Source organism: Sinocyclocheilus rhinocerous, unplaced genomic scaffold (genome assembly GCF_001515625.1).
Source record: "Sinocyclocheilus rhinocerous isolate Xijiao unplaced genomic scaffold, SAMN03320098_v1.1 scaffold776, whole genome shotgun sequence".
NCBI lineage: Eukaryota > Metazoa > Chordata > Actinopteri > Cypriniformes > Cyprinidae > Sinocyclocheilus > Sinocyclocheilus rhinocerous.
Genome location: NW_015647486.1, coordinates 319,463 through 334,601, shown reverse-complemented (window position 1 = coordinate 334,601; position 15,139 = coordinate 319,463). Strand labels below are relative to the sequence as shown.

Sequence of the window (15,139 nt, the reverse complement as noted above, 5' to 3'; positions counted from 1 at the left end):
ACCTTTTTACACCACAGACTGAACAAAATTAAGCATTACTTGGTAATTAGTTGACCTAAATTGGTATTAACTAATTGTGTACTTAAATTTAACAGTTATATTATTTTTGGTTGATTGCAATCCATTACATACCTTTCTATCAAAGTTATCTAACATTATCAAGATGAATTTGTTCTGACACAGTTTAACTCTGAGTTCTTGTCATATTTTATTACCATTTTCTAAACTATAGCAAATCAACTGTGATAATGTGAGAAATGTTGACGCTGTCTGAATAAATTTTGGTTTGACTGTAGCTACAATAATCAAAACGTTCTCATCTTGAGCAGAAAATAACTAGCAGTTTCAAAGTTTAAGTTCTATGCTAGCCATCTAACAACAATTTTCCCAATTATAATTACATGATTTAAAAAAAAAAAGTTCTTAGCCTATAGCTTAACTCCCTGGGGTCAACGGTCACTCCTTAATGCTAAATGTAGATCAGAAACGTCTTGTCACATCTGGTTTGAACAGTAAGAGTCATAGGTTATAGATAGATGCATATAGTACTAAAAAATAACTATATTTGCAGCATTGTTGTTTTCTGCTGTGTTTTAGTGAAAGTAATCTATAATTTTGCTGCTCTTAGTGTTTCTGATGTTGTTAAAATTACTGCATCATCCACTGCTCTTAAACTTGGTGCCGGTGGAGTGCCGAAATTGGCACCCTGCCAGATTATGCACCTCCTAGTATTGGTAGGTTTAGGAGTAGGTGTGGGGTTGGGATTAGGCAATCAGGTAGCGACTTCAACGAGGGGGTGCATAATCTGGCAGGGGAGCAGAATCCGGCAAAACACCAGCGCGCGTCCGGAGTGAGAGTGAAAGCGCAGAGCTAAAAGGGCTTGAATAAAGTGCCTTTGGCTTTAGAAAAAAATACTAGAGGATATAGCGCTGAAAGATATTTACTTAAACGACCCTGAAGGCTTGTTATGTGATCCGCTCCGTTGTTTTGACGTGCTGCTCACTTAAAATGGTGCTTCGGTTACGGCTCGCGGTCCGGATGGATGCCGGGGTGCAGATCGATCCACCTTTTGAATATCAGTTATAGAAGTATTTAAGGATAAAATACTTGAGTTGCTTTTAAAATATTCACGAGTTCTTTTCCTCGACTCCAGACTTGACTCGACTCATTTCAGGTCTATAAAAATGCGACTGGAGTGCGAGTCACTAACTCGAGTGCCCATCTCTGGTTAAAACAATCAATATCAGTTGATACTGAAAAATACAATTAGATGGATGAGACAGATTGGGGGAATGATGGGATCAAGCGTTAAATGGGATGGATGGATGGATGAATGGATGATGGATGGATGGATAGGATAGGATGGCATGGCAGGGCAGGGCATGGGATGGGATGGATGGATGGGTGGGCTGGGATGGAGGGATGGCAGGACTGGGTGGAGAGATGGAGGGAGGGAGGGAGGGAGGGAGGGAGGAAGGGATGGATCATGATGGAATGGACAGATAAAATGGATTGAGTGGATGGAATGAAATTGCATGGCATGGCATTGGATGGATGGATGGATGGATTGAAAGGATGGGATGGAGGGATGGCATGGGATAGCATTGGATGGATTGGGTGGATAGGATAGATTGAGAGAGAGATGGATGGATTAGATCAGGGGTGTCAAACTCAGTTCCTGGAGGGCCGCAGCCCTGCAGAGTTTAGTTCCAACCCTGCTCCAACACACAAACCATGTAGTTTTCAAATAAGCCTGAAGGACTTGATTAGCTGGATCAGGTGTGATTAATTAGGGTTGAAGCTAAACTCTGCAGGGCTGTGGCCCGCCAGGAACTGAGTTTGACACCCCTGGATTAGATGGACGGATAGGATGGATGGGTTGGATTGGAAGGTTGGGATGGAAGGATGGCATAGGACGGCATAGGATAGATTGGGTGGATGGATGAGGTGGACTGGTTGGAGAGATGGAGGGAGGGAGGGATGATGGATGGACAGATAAGATGGATTTGGGTGGATGGAATGAAATGGCATGGCACTGGATGGATGGATTGGATTGGAAGGATGGGATGGAGGGATGCATGGGATAGTATTGGATGGATTGGGTGGATGGGATAGATTGAGAGAGAGACGGATGGATTAGATGGATGGATAGGATGGATGGGTTGGGTGGATGGATGGATGGATTAGATGGATGGAAAGGACAAATGAGTTGGATTGGGAGGCTGGGATGAAGGGATGGCATAGGATAGATTGGGTGAGTGGATGAATGGGATGGATTGGTTGGAAAGATGGAGGGAGGGAGGGAGGGAGATGGACAGATAGGATGGATTGGGTGGATGGAATAGGACAGGATGGCATTGGATGGAAGGATGGATGGATTGGATTGGAAGGATGGAGTGGAGGGATGGCATGGAATAGCAGATGGATTGGGTGGATGGATGGATGATAAAACAGACAGACACACAATCTCATTGCTGAAAGCAGTTTCTCAAAACTACCCAAAATATTTTATAATGTTGTTTTTTAGAATAACAATTAACCATAATGCCTGCAATTAATTTATCTGCCTGCTTGGGGTGAACGACAGAGGAGGATGATGTCATCACCTTGTTGGCAGCGTCAATGAATTTCACACCCTTGTACGTGATGGAGAGGACGATGGTGGGGATCTTCCGCATCTGTTCTGTCGACCTCTGAGAGAGAAAGAGAGAGTATTATATAGGATGTTTGTCAATGTGTTTTACATCATATAGGGTTAACATAATGCCGGGAAATTTAAATACAAATGGATTAATTGATTGATTGACTGTATGGACACATTTTGTCCCAAAATTTTCTCAGCAATCATCAAAAATAGGTACAGGTTAGCCTAAAAGTATTTAAATAAATACTAATTAATACTATATTAATATACTAAATAGTTAGTACTGTAACTAAATTAAAATGTAAAAAAAAATATCTATAATATTCAGCTTTCATGTAGCTTCAAAACTTCTGGAATTACAAAATGAATAGTTAATTAACTTAATTTATCAACACGTCCAGTGCCTGTTAATAAAAAAAAGTCTGAAAACAAGCAGCTTTGTCACAGTTTCAGGTGAAAAAAAAGAAAGAAAACATATTTTTATTCATATATTGACACCTTCAAATATTATGTCGGACAATGGACAGCTTTGAATAAAACAAATTGAGAACTACTGCTGTTAAAAACAAACAAACAAATAAATAAATATGAAAAATCTATAAAAAAAATTAACTAAACAGTAAACATAATATTTAAAAATAGTATTAGGCACCATGACAGTATTTGCTGCACTACATTTAAATTTAAAATTTTTATTATTATTATTACTCATTTATAATTAAATATCAATTTAAACAAATAATGAATTAGTGTTTTACATTATGGTAATGAGGAATTGAGGGGAAAGGGAGTACTTAATTATTATGACAATAAATGTCATAATGCTAAAAGCCTTAATGGTCCTTACAATGTTGTTTTATTATTATTATCATTAATATTTAGGGGTGAGATGTGACCAGTTTCATTGTGAGATTCACCAACAGCCAATGCTAATGTTTAAGGGACAGATTTCTTATGCCCTTTTTTATTATTTACTCAAAGAAAACATTTGTTAGTTCTTACTGTTTATGCTTTGGTCTTTTCATTAAGTGTCTGGCCCAACTGACTAGACAGCTTATTTTGACTGCATCCCTGCACTGACCGGCTGAGCAAACAGTTCTGCTTGATTATTTAACCATTTAAACACAAACAGAAATGGCTGCTTATCAGAACAGCCTTTGAATTGCAAATCTGCAGTCTGTCTCTCACACACAGCACAGTGCGATGAAGCGGAAGTCCATTTTCCACTTTCTGGACAGACCTTGTTAGTCGTATATTATGAAACTGTCCTTTTTTGCGCTAGTGCCCCGTAGAGGACTCGCATGGGTGGCATTTTCCCTGACAGTGCTGTTTGCTGCCCGTTCCAGAATATAATAATAATCTCAGCGTCCTGGCGTGACTCCTCACAGGAGACCTTGAGCTCTCATTGGCTGAAGACTCTGTGAACACCTACCCTCATTTTAGCACAGGCGTCCTGCGTTGACTCCGTTCCTCTTAGTTCTTTAATGAGCATCGAGCCCAGATACTGCATTTTTAGTAGTTTATTATTGTTATTATTATTCCCCATTTATAATTAAATATCAATTTAAACAAATAATTAATTAGTATTTTATATTACGGTAATGAGGACCTGAGAGGAAATGTACTTAATTTTTTATGAAAATAAATGTGATAATGCTAAAAAGCCTTATTGGTCCTTAAAATGTTGTTTTATTATTATTACCAATGGCCAATGCTAATATTTAAGGGACAGATTTCTTAAAAACATTTGTCGGCTCTGACTGTTTTTGTTTCTGTCTTTTCATTAAGTGCGACTGAACAGACGGCTCAATTTGACTACTTCTCTGCACTGACCGGCTGAGCAAACAGATCTGCTTGATTATTTATCAGAACAGCCTTTAAAGTGCAAATCTGCAGGCTGTCTCTCACACACAGGACAGTGCAATGAAGCCCATTTTCCACTTTCTGGACGGACCTTGTTAGCCAAATATTATGAAACTGTCCTTTTTTGCACTAGTGCCCCGTAGAGGACACGCATGGGTGGCATTTTCCCTGACAGTGCTGCTTGCTGCCCGTTCCAGAATATAATAATAATCTCAGCGTCCTGGCGTGACTCCTCACAGGAGACCTTGAGCTCTCATTGGCTGAAGACTCTGTGAACACCTACCCTCATTTTAGCACAGGCGTCCTGCGTTGACTCCGTTCCTCTTAGTTCTTTAATGAGCATCGAGCCCAGATACTGCAGAACGAGCAAGTCGGGACAAACCGGTAAAGAGAGAGAGAGAATTCAGTTGGTCTCAGCTGGCAAAAGCAAACAGTTAAATCACATTATCTAAACACAATCAAAAATTCGGATGATTTCATAACCCGTCACCTCAATATGAATTATGACTTTATTATTATATAAAGGGGCTGTTTTATGATAGAAAAATTATTACGTTGGCCTCGTAACTGCATGATTCGAAGATGAGCTTCTCGGGCTGATGGTGCCAGTTCTGGACCGGTGTGTACGGCGCCGCCAGACTCGGGGGTCGTAAGGTCAAGCGAGGCTCCCGTTGACGCTCCTCAAATCTCTCCTTTAGGAAGGAAACACGCTTTCAGGATAAACTGACCGAAATGTGCATCATTTGAGCAGAAACAGAAGGAATCGTGACTCACTTGTGGTTGTGGCCTGTCATTGGGCCGCTGTCGAATAGCCACGTCATATTCTGAGTCGGGACCTCTCCTCCTCCCAGAATCACCAGCAGGTAACAGGGGATCCATGGAGCGCGTGTAGGAGTCTGAGTGACTGAGAGGAGACGAGGTCTGGGACATGAGATCCTGACACTGCAAAAGAAGCGTTCAATGAGGGAGATCAGCCAGCCAGAAAGATGTCCTTGCCCAGAAATGAGCTCGAGAGAGAGTTTACAGTATACTGCACTTTATTATAGACTGCAATCAGAGTTGATGCCAGATTTCATTTGTTGTGAATAAAAATAAGGCCGTGAGGGACAGAAGTGCAGTCTGTTCAATAAGGCAAACTGTTTTCAACCTGGGAGATTGAGCAGAGCAAAACACACAGAAAACACTAAACTTCCTCTAAATTTCTAGTGGACAAAGAGAATTGAATTAAATTGAATTTCGCATTATGGTACTGGAGATAAGGGGAAGTGATGGGAAGTGTTAAAATAAAAATAAAATAAAAAAAGCTTCTATTTTCATCATGCAAATGTAATTTATTTGATTTATTTGTTTATGTATTTTTATTTCAGGGTGCGATGTGACCAAATTTATTGTGAAATTTCAAGATCCTTCTGTGAGGGACAGAAGTGCAGTCTTGACCTCGATGTTTCCGCAGAGGAAACAGAAAATGTCATCCAACACTTTTCTAAAGAAACTGATTTGAAATTGAATTTCACATAACTGATTTTTTTTTTTTACAAAAAAAAAAATGTATGTTGTTTTATTTTGAATTATAGCAATGAAAGTTTTTAACATTATGCCAGCTTCCTTTGCTATTTGCATGACGAGTAACATGTTTATATGTGAGGTTTATAAAGTTTTCTTTAGATAAAAACTCTTTGAAAACATTTGCTGTGAAATATAATTCCCTAAGAGAACGTAAACCAGCATAATTTAATAAAATATAATAGTTAGTTTAGTTTAAGAAATCCTGGACTCTGTCATGAACAGTATAGCAGTAGACTTTTTTTTAATGATATTAAGAACTTGTGTGTGATTCTGGAATGTCCTATTTGGCATCATGTACTGTATCTCATCTCAGCAATTACTGAAAATATGCAACTTTTACGCACAGTTCGGTTCATATAGTTTGTTGTTCGTTCTCAGATTCCATTCTTTTTTCCATTTGTTGATGAGATAAGATGCTATGGTAGTTTTAAGATGTGAGGGTGGTATGGAACACTTTATTATCTGTGGAAAGTGCTTCCTTAGCAGCAGCGTAAGCTTGTTCAAAAATATAAGGGAAAAATGAGGGAAATGCAACCTTAAAAGGACCTTAAAATGTGTTTCTTGTATTTTTTTCATACAAAATATATTTCATTTTATGATTTAAAAAAAAAAAAATTATTATTTTAGTGTGAGATATGAGCAATTTCATTGTGAGATTCATCCAATACCCTTCTGTGAAAGACAGAAATGCGGTCTGTTCAATAAGTAACACTGTTTTCGACCTGGACGATTCAGCAGAGGAAACAGAAAATACATCTTGCAAATTTCTAGTAAACTAAAACTCTGGAAGGCATGGTTTGCGAAAATAAGACGTGACCCAATTGTTAATCTTTTGAATTAACAAACAACTTTTGAATTTTTTAAACATAATTAAATTAATACACATTTACAGATCAAATATTTGGTCTATTAACCCCCTGGGGTCGACAGTTCCGGCGGCGGAACTTTTTTATTTCGGTGACTTTAAAATTGTAGTTTTTCACTAAGTACGCATAAACGTTGTTTTCTCAAAAACACAATCACGTACATACATGCTGCTCACATATTATTGTAGCCCAGTTTGTGCTGATTACAGTGTTATTAAACTTTAGACATTCAAATGTTTGTAAGCAACTGAAAAAAGCACAAATGTCAGGGCATGTCAAAACTTTTCCAGGCCCCAAAACACCCTCGGACCCCAGAGGGTTAACAGTTTGACTTTTTTTTCTCATTTTGCAAATTATTATAGTCAACTAAAATTACACATGCCATCTCAGCAAAATTAATCAATTTGTCATGCCAAAATATTGATAATATTTTCATAAAGAGACCAAACCTACAACAAAAAAACACTACATTTTGAACAAACTGTAATTCCACCCTCAGAGTCTTGTTTTTGTTTACTCCTAATGGTCTACTTAAAGCCTAAAATCTATTCTAGAATGCGTAATATCATAAAATAATATAGCATACAGCAGTACTTACTCTGATCTGAGAGAGGCGGGGTGGTTTGACCGGAGGCTCCTCATACGGCCGTTCAGCTAATGACGCAATAATCCTTTTCCTGTGGCCCAACAACGTGATCTTCAGCACCTAAAAACAGACATAAAACACACGCAAAGGCAAAAATTACACAATATCTATTAAGCAACATAAATACCCTGCTCTCAACCGAATAATTCAGAATCAAGTAATTGAATTTTTAAAAATAAAGTAAAAGCCAACTATGTAAATACTTCATATAACACTTGATATAAAACAAATAACAACAAAAAAGTCTATACTGTAAATGTTTGAATGCATCACGTTCTCACATTAACAATCTCCAGCTCCCACAGGTTCTTCACACATTCTAGCGTGCGATAGCCGCTGGACAGGAAGTTCTGCAGGTATTCCTGAAGACCCAGGACGTCCAGCCACGCAGCGAGGGACGTGCTGCCATCACAGCCTAATGCTTTCACCTGCAGAGTTCAAAACCAACAGAGAACTTACTTCAGACCCAGTACAGATAAACTACTGGCTGACAAACAACGGATATTATTAAAATGATGAAAATCTTACAAAATAATACTGTTAAGGGCATAAAGTGATTATTAGCATCATGTGACAATCCTCGGCAAAGCATTTTAGACTCATCATCAAACCTTTGGTAGAGAACGTGCAGCACTGAGGATCTTCCTGCGATGTGCCGGATCCGTGATGCCAATTTCTCTCAGGTCTTGCTCTTCCATTACGTCATTTCCCTACACAAACATACATACACAGCTATCAGGTGAAAACTAGACAAAAATACAACATACACAATGCCACAATACACGACCTAAATGCACAAGCCCATATCAATAGTGTGTGGCAATAATGCACCAGTTGGTAAATGTATTTTTTGTCTGAAAAAACAAGGTTTAATTCAATGTACTGCAAAGCACCATAAAAAATAGCAGCATCGATGGTCATCTCTAAACCAGCTCTACTTTAATCAACAAACATACAGAAGGTCTCCACTTTATGGATTGAGGACACAAAATATATCGGGTAGGACAGAGGCACACATCTCACATTGTTTGTCCGCATGAGTGTGCGTGATTCATGTTTCTTCATTGATCAATGCCATATAATCTAAACACAGTGTGTCTAACACAGCAGCATCTGAGCGATCGATGTAAGACAGCGCAGAGAGTAATCTGAGGTGCTGATCTCACAACGAGACACACACACACACACAGAGGTGCTGATCTCACAACGAGACACACACACACACACACACACACACACACACACTCACACTCAATCCCTTTATACACTCCATTCATTTAGCAGGAAATACTGTGCATGACCCTTCATGCACCTGAAGTGTCTATCAATCAAATGACGTCTAGAATATAATAAACTTGATTCGGACAGACAGTGCATGACAGGAATTTACAGCAAGTGAGTGCTGTGTTTTGAGATGTTGAACCGATTTACAGTGCCCAACAAACTGTGCTTCTGTGTTTGCCTGTACCCATTACATGAACCACAAACTGTATGCTGTGGAGAAAATAATCACTCCTTTGAGAACTGGCTGTCATTATGTGCTGATTGTGAGAGAGAGTCCATTCTAACAAAGACACACACTGAAACAAAATCATTCAGATGCAATCCCCACTTCAACAAGAGCATTTCACTGCTAAACCAAAAATAAAATAAAATCATAACCATACCAAAACTAGCACTACAAAAACAATCCACGAACCAAAACAAACCCAAAGTGAAGAAAAATAAAACAAAAATAAGGCAAACCATTAAAAAAAATAAAAATAAACACAAAACAAAACAAAACCAATAAAACACAAAGCAAACCACAAAAGAAAACCAACACAAGCAACAAAAAGCAAAACAAAAAACTCAAATACACATCAAAAAGAATAAAACACAAACAAAAAGCAAATCACAAAACCAACACAATCAACAAAAAACAAAACAAAACCAAAACAAAACCCCAACAAAAAGCAAACCACAAAACTAACACAATCAACAAAAAACTAAACAAAACCAATAACAATCAACAAAAACCAAAACAAACAAAAAAAACTCAATCACAAAACAAAACCAATAAAACACTGACAACAAAGAGCAAACCACAAAAAAAAAAAAAAAGCCAACCAAACCAATAAACAAAACCAATATCATGAGCAACAAAAAGCAAATCACAAAAAACTAAGCTACTAAAACAAAGAATACAATAAAATGCAAACGACAAAATGCTAAAAAAATAAATAAAAATACTCAAAACAAACACAAAACAAAACCAATGAAAAAAAAGAACAGACAATAATCAAAAGCTCATCGCAGTGTCCTAATAATGTACAGCGTGATAGAGATATAAGTGATCACGTCATCCGCTAATCGATTATCAGCATTAAAGGGATAGTTCACCCAAAAATAAAAATTCTGACATTAATTACTCACCCTCATGTCGTTCCAAACCCGTAAGACCTTCGTTCATCTTCAGAACACAAATTAAGATATTTTTGATTAATTCTGAGAGCTCTCTGACCCTGCATAGACAGCAATGTAAGTAACACGATCAAGGTCCAGATACGTAGCAAGGAGATCGGTAAAATAATCCATGTGACATCAGTGGTTCAACCATAATTTTACGAAGCTACGAGAATACTTTTTGTACGCAAAGAAAACAAAAATAACGACTTTATTCAACAATTTGTCTCCTCTGCGTCACCCTTTTGGAGACTATCCAATGAACGTAAACAGCGTATACTATTCTGTGTCAGCTGCGCCACACGGATACATTTTCTACGTTGTTTACGTTTTGATTTGAATGAAAACGACGTATCCGCATGACGCAGCTGACACAGACTGGCTGAGAGGGTGAGTAATTAATGACAGAATTTTCATTTTTGGGTGAACTATCCCTTTAAGAGTTCTTGTCCTAACTAGCCTACACTAAAATGTTGTTGCAAAATCCTGCTCTTCTTAACTCCGTATTAAACATCAAATACGTTTTGATCGGCTGTGATTTTCTCTTCACACAGCACTTCGGTGGACAAGCAGAACTGTAAGTCATACAGTTTTGGCCGGTGCAAGAAAATTGTGCCATGAGTAATAATCATAAACGTCCTGTGCATCAAACTAACACTTTCTGATCCAAGACAGACACTGAAGGAAGGTGCAGATCTGCTCCGAATCAAATAAGAGACATCTAATGCTCGAATGAATATATCTACACACACAGAAACTGTCCGTCATCATTCACTCCGCTCAAACATGAGCGATCTGAACCACTTTAAGTCTCATCTGCTCATTCTGTGATAAAGTGAGGAGGGAGGCAGATGGGGAATAAGCTCGAGCAAAACTGCCCAAATCATTTAGAGTGAACAAACGGCAGCTGAATGCAGAAGGGGTGAGGTGGATCAATCTGTCTCCGTCCACTTTTTATCTCTCGCTCTGTCTCTTTCCAATCCACTTAACTCTTCTTCTCTCATTATCAGCCTTCAGTATAGACTGAAATCAGATCTCTGAGAACAGCACACAAATAGAGGTTGCACATTCAAGTTGAGTGAAAAATTTAAGGGGGTCTGAATACTTTCCGTACCCACTGTATCTGGACACTACACCAAGTTGCATCATCAGATTTTCTTTAGCTAACTAATGTGTCATATTTCTGCATCATTTTTTCACTGACTTTAGGCATCATTCATGTTCGAACCACAAGCGAAATTTTGTATACTTTGCGTTTAAATCCCAAACCGCACGTATGTATCGGCGATGTTTGCCTTAGCAAACAGCAGTAATAAAAGCTTACATGACTCACAGCTCCAGAGACTTTGCAAAGTTTGCAAAGAAATAATGTTTTTTAGAACTATCCAATTTCACAAAGACATCTGAGAATAAAACTTTGATTCCAGTTGTGGAGAGATTCCTCATGACGGCAGAGGAGAAAATCAGCCCCTAATAAGGGACGTCCAGAAAACAACAGCTCAATTCCAGCAGCAGCGTACGAGCAATCAAAAGAAATCTGTGCGCTTTGGAGCCGTGGAAATCCTCAGTGGAAATCTCCTTAATGTAGAGGAACTTGAATTAACTTTGAGGAACGATGCAGAAGCTTTATGACTACAGAGCAATTCATAATCATTTCACACGCTAGCAATCATGTGAATGACATCAAGTGATGCCTTATTCAGAAGCACCAATTAAACGCTTGCTAGTTCAGAGCACCTGCACTTCTGGGTCAATGATGAATGAACAGACATGATGTGAATCCATGTGCAGAAAAAGCCACTTAACACGTTTAAACATGGATGTCCTGATACAACATTTGTGAGCCAATATCCAATTATTTAAGACAACATCTGTTAATACTCATAGTTTGGTGGTTGATCTATCTGTCTGTCTGTCTGTCTGTCTGTCATTATCAATGTTGAAAACAAAACATGTTTTTTTTGTGGAAACTATTTTTTCAGAATTATTTGATTAACAGAAAGTTTATATTTGAAACAGAAATCTTTTGTAGTATTATGAATGTCTCTACTGTCACTTTTGATCAATTTAATGCAAATTTGCTGAATAAAAGTAGTAATTTATTTTCTTTTTCTTTTAAATTAAATAAATAAAAAATTCTTACCATACATGTAACCGTAAGTAAATACACCGTACTGTACACATATGCAAAAAGATCGATCACTTCAAAAATGATAAACTAAAAATATAGTTACAAAATAAAAAAAAAGTTACAATACAATTCATTTGCAATCACATTTCTGGTGTTTGCTGTTAAATTACCTGTTTGTCCACAGTCTCTCTCCCTCTCGCACACACACACTGGTTTCAGTGTTTTATGGGGATATTCCATAGACGTAATGGTTTTTATACTGTACAAAGTGTATTTTCTATCCCTTACCCTATCCCTACCCCTCACACAAAGCTTTTTGCATTTTTAGATTTTCAAAACACTTCATTCTGTATGATTTATAAGATGTTTTCCCTAATGGGGACCAAAAACCATGTACCCACATGGTCAAAATTTACTGGTAATACTATCCTTATGAGGGCATTTGGTCCCCATAATGTATGGGAAAACCAGGACCACACGCACACATACTTGCATTTGTGTAAATAGGCGTAATGGTTTTTATACTGTACAAACTATTTTCTATCGCCCTACACCAACCCTACCCCTTACAGAAAACTACTGGCAATTTTTGAATTTCATAAAACACCGTTTTGTATGTTTTTTAAGCCTTTTGTTTTACGGGGACACAGGAAGTGTCCTCATAAACCACGTTGTAGTACCCATGTCTTTATACACATTTGTGTCCTCATAAACCATATATACCAGTACACACACACACACACACACACAGGCTACAGATGCAGCTGGCACAGGTGGTGATATCTGATCATGATACCAGCTCTGTTCTCTGGCCGGTCAATCTGAAGTACCATTCACTGCTAATTCCACTTCTCACCCTCCCTTTGTGTGACTTTGTAAGTTGGTTGCACACGGGGTCAGTGTTGAGGAGAATGCCAACATCCTCCAGCCCCTAGACTTCTGCAGCATTAAATTTTCAGGTTTTTCTTGCACCAAAACCAATAATTTCGTTTTTGCTACTGTACCTTTAAGACGTCTGTATGTAAATTACATTGCTCTGATTGGCTAACCTTTCTGTATGTGAAAATATGAATGTAATTCACACTGTATATCCTCAACAGGCTTAAAAATATTGAGATACAATTCTTCAAATAGACACATCTCATTTACTTAAACTTCCGTTTCACTCCCTTTCCAAAAACACTAAACAAACTAGGTTGTTCTCACAGTTATGACACAAACAGCAGTACAGCGCTCTGCTGAAACAAATGGATGTAATAAACACACTTAATTAACCTGTTTAACTGAATATTATGCCTCTGCCTTTCACATCTGACATCAGCAAATTACAATTCCCATAATGCACCTCTTGAAATCCACTGTGTCCTCAGACTTTCCTTTAATTTTAAATGCCTTTTAATACTCAAGCATGAGTAAAAATAGCAACATATTAAAGTCAAATTGGACGCGGAGTCTTAATGCAAGACCTAAAAACATAGCCGACGAGCTCTTCTCAATTATTGATCAGATATATCTCCCACATGATCAAAGGCGATCGCCTGCTTTGGGTTGATTTTAGGAGAAGTGGAATGCAGGGATGATGACAGGATGGGAAGATGGAACGGAGCGGGATGAGGAGGTAATGCACTTCTGGATAGGTGTAGGACGACCTCACCACAGGTATCCGAACGAAAGCGGGAGCTTTGAGTCTTACTCCTGCACTCCATCTCCATGCAAATGCATCTGGAATTAGTTGGGAAAGGAGGGTAATGGGGAAACCACCATGCCTTGGTGAACACACAGACGTGTCTCTTTCTAGCACAGCAAGTAAATTGCTCCAGATCTGACTTTCAGAAAGTCTTTAATATGCATGAAACCACATTTGTTAAAGAAGAGATGTGAATCCTGAAATCCCATTTTCCAAATTTATGTTCTCCGAATAAATGAACACAGAGTAACACTTGCATCAGTTCGGGCAAAATTTGGGCAAATTCCAAAATATTTTCTAAAGTAGTGTAAATGGATATGTAAATAGCTATTTGGCAAATACACCAGCATTCAAAAGTTTGGGGTTTTTAATTTTTTAATGTTTTTGAAATTCTCTTTTGCTCAGCAAGGCTGCATTTACTTGATTAAAAATACAATAAAATGTGTAAACATTTGAAATAGTATTACAATTTAAAATAACTGTTTTCTATTTGAATATACTTAGAAAATTAATTTATTCCTGTGATCAAAGCTGAAGTCTTCACATGATCCTTCAGAAATCATTCTAATATGCTGATTTGGCTCATAACACAAGTTGGTAACACTTATTATTATCAATGTTGGAAATAGTTGTGTTGGTTAATATGATTGTGGAAACGGCATACAAAATAACAACATTTATTTGAAATTGATTATTTTTTCTTAAAATGTAAAGATTTTACTGTCACTTTTGTTTAATTTCATGCATCCGTGGTCAATAAATGTTATATATATATAAAAAATACAAGTGCAGACAACAGTCACAAAGAAACATTTTGATGAAAGAAAGATTATGAAAATCAACATGCAATGCTTTTCAGGGGGAACCAGACTTTAAAAAAAAAAAAAAAAAAGATAGAAGTCACATGACTTTTTTGAACTAACAAATACTGTTATATGAATAAGTTAGTAAATAAACTGTTGCAAGTCTCACAAACCTAAAACATATATAGGAATGGTTCTAAGTTCATTTCAAACCAGACACAACTAAAATTGACTTTCGGTTCACGGCTCTCAAATGACAGTCCGATTCAAACTGACCTGCGAGAATCTTTTTGACTGATGCATTAAAAGAACTAGGCTCATGAGAGTAATTTTTTCATCAGTTGGCTCAGGTTGTCAGCTAACGGCAGCCTACAAGATGATATCTGAGAAAAAACATATATTGACATGCATAAAACCTTCCAGACTGTCATCAAAGTTGGCTAGATGTTAAATTATTGCCATAAACATTTTGTAGCAACCATTAAAGT

The 15,139-nt window shown here is 37.6% G+C and overlaps 1 protein-coding gene across 1 annotated transcript in view; it reads right to left on the bottom strand.

The window, feature by feature from the left end:
* Positions 1-15,139, bottom strand: part of anks1aa (ankyrin repeat and sterile alpha motif domain containing 1Aa) — a 114,890-nt gene that overhangs the window by 5,496 nt on the left and 94,255 nt on the right. Inside the window, exons 18-24 of the mRNA XM_016513676.1 lie at positions 8,197-8,295; positions 7,867-8,013; positions 7,538-7,645; positions 5,282-5,449; positions 5,062-5,199; positions 4,791-4,862; positions 2,607-2,693 (exon numbers count right to left, since the gene is read on the bottom strand). Of these exons, the coding sequence (XP_016369162.1) occupies positions 2,607-2,693; positions 4,791-4,862; positions 5,062-5,199; positions 5,282-5,449; positions 7,538-7,645; positions 7,867-8,013; positions 8,197-8,295 (819 nt within the window). The remainder of the gene's footprint in view (positions 1-2,606; positions 2,694-4,790; positions 4,863-5,061; positions 5,200-5,281; positions 5,450-7,537; positions 7,646-7,866; positions 8,014-8,196; positions 8,296-15,139) is intronic.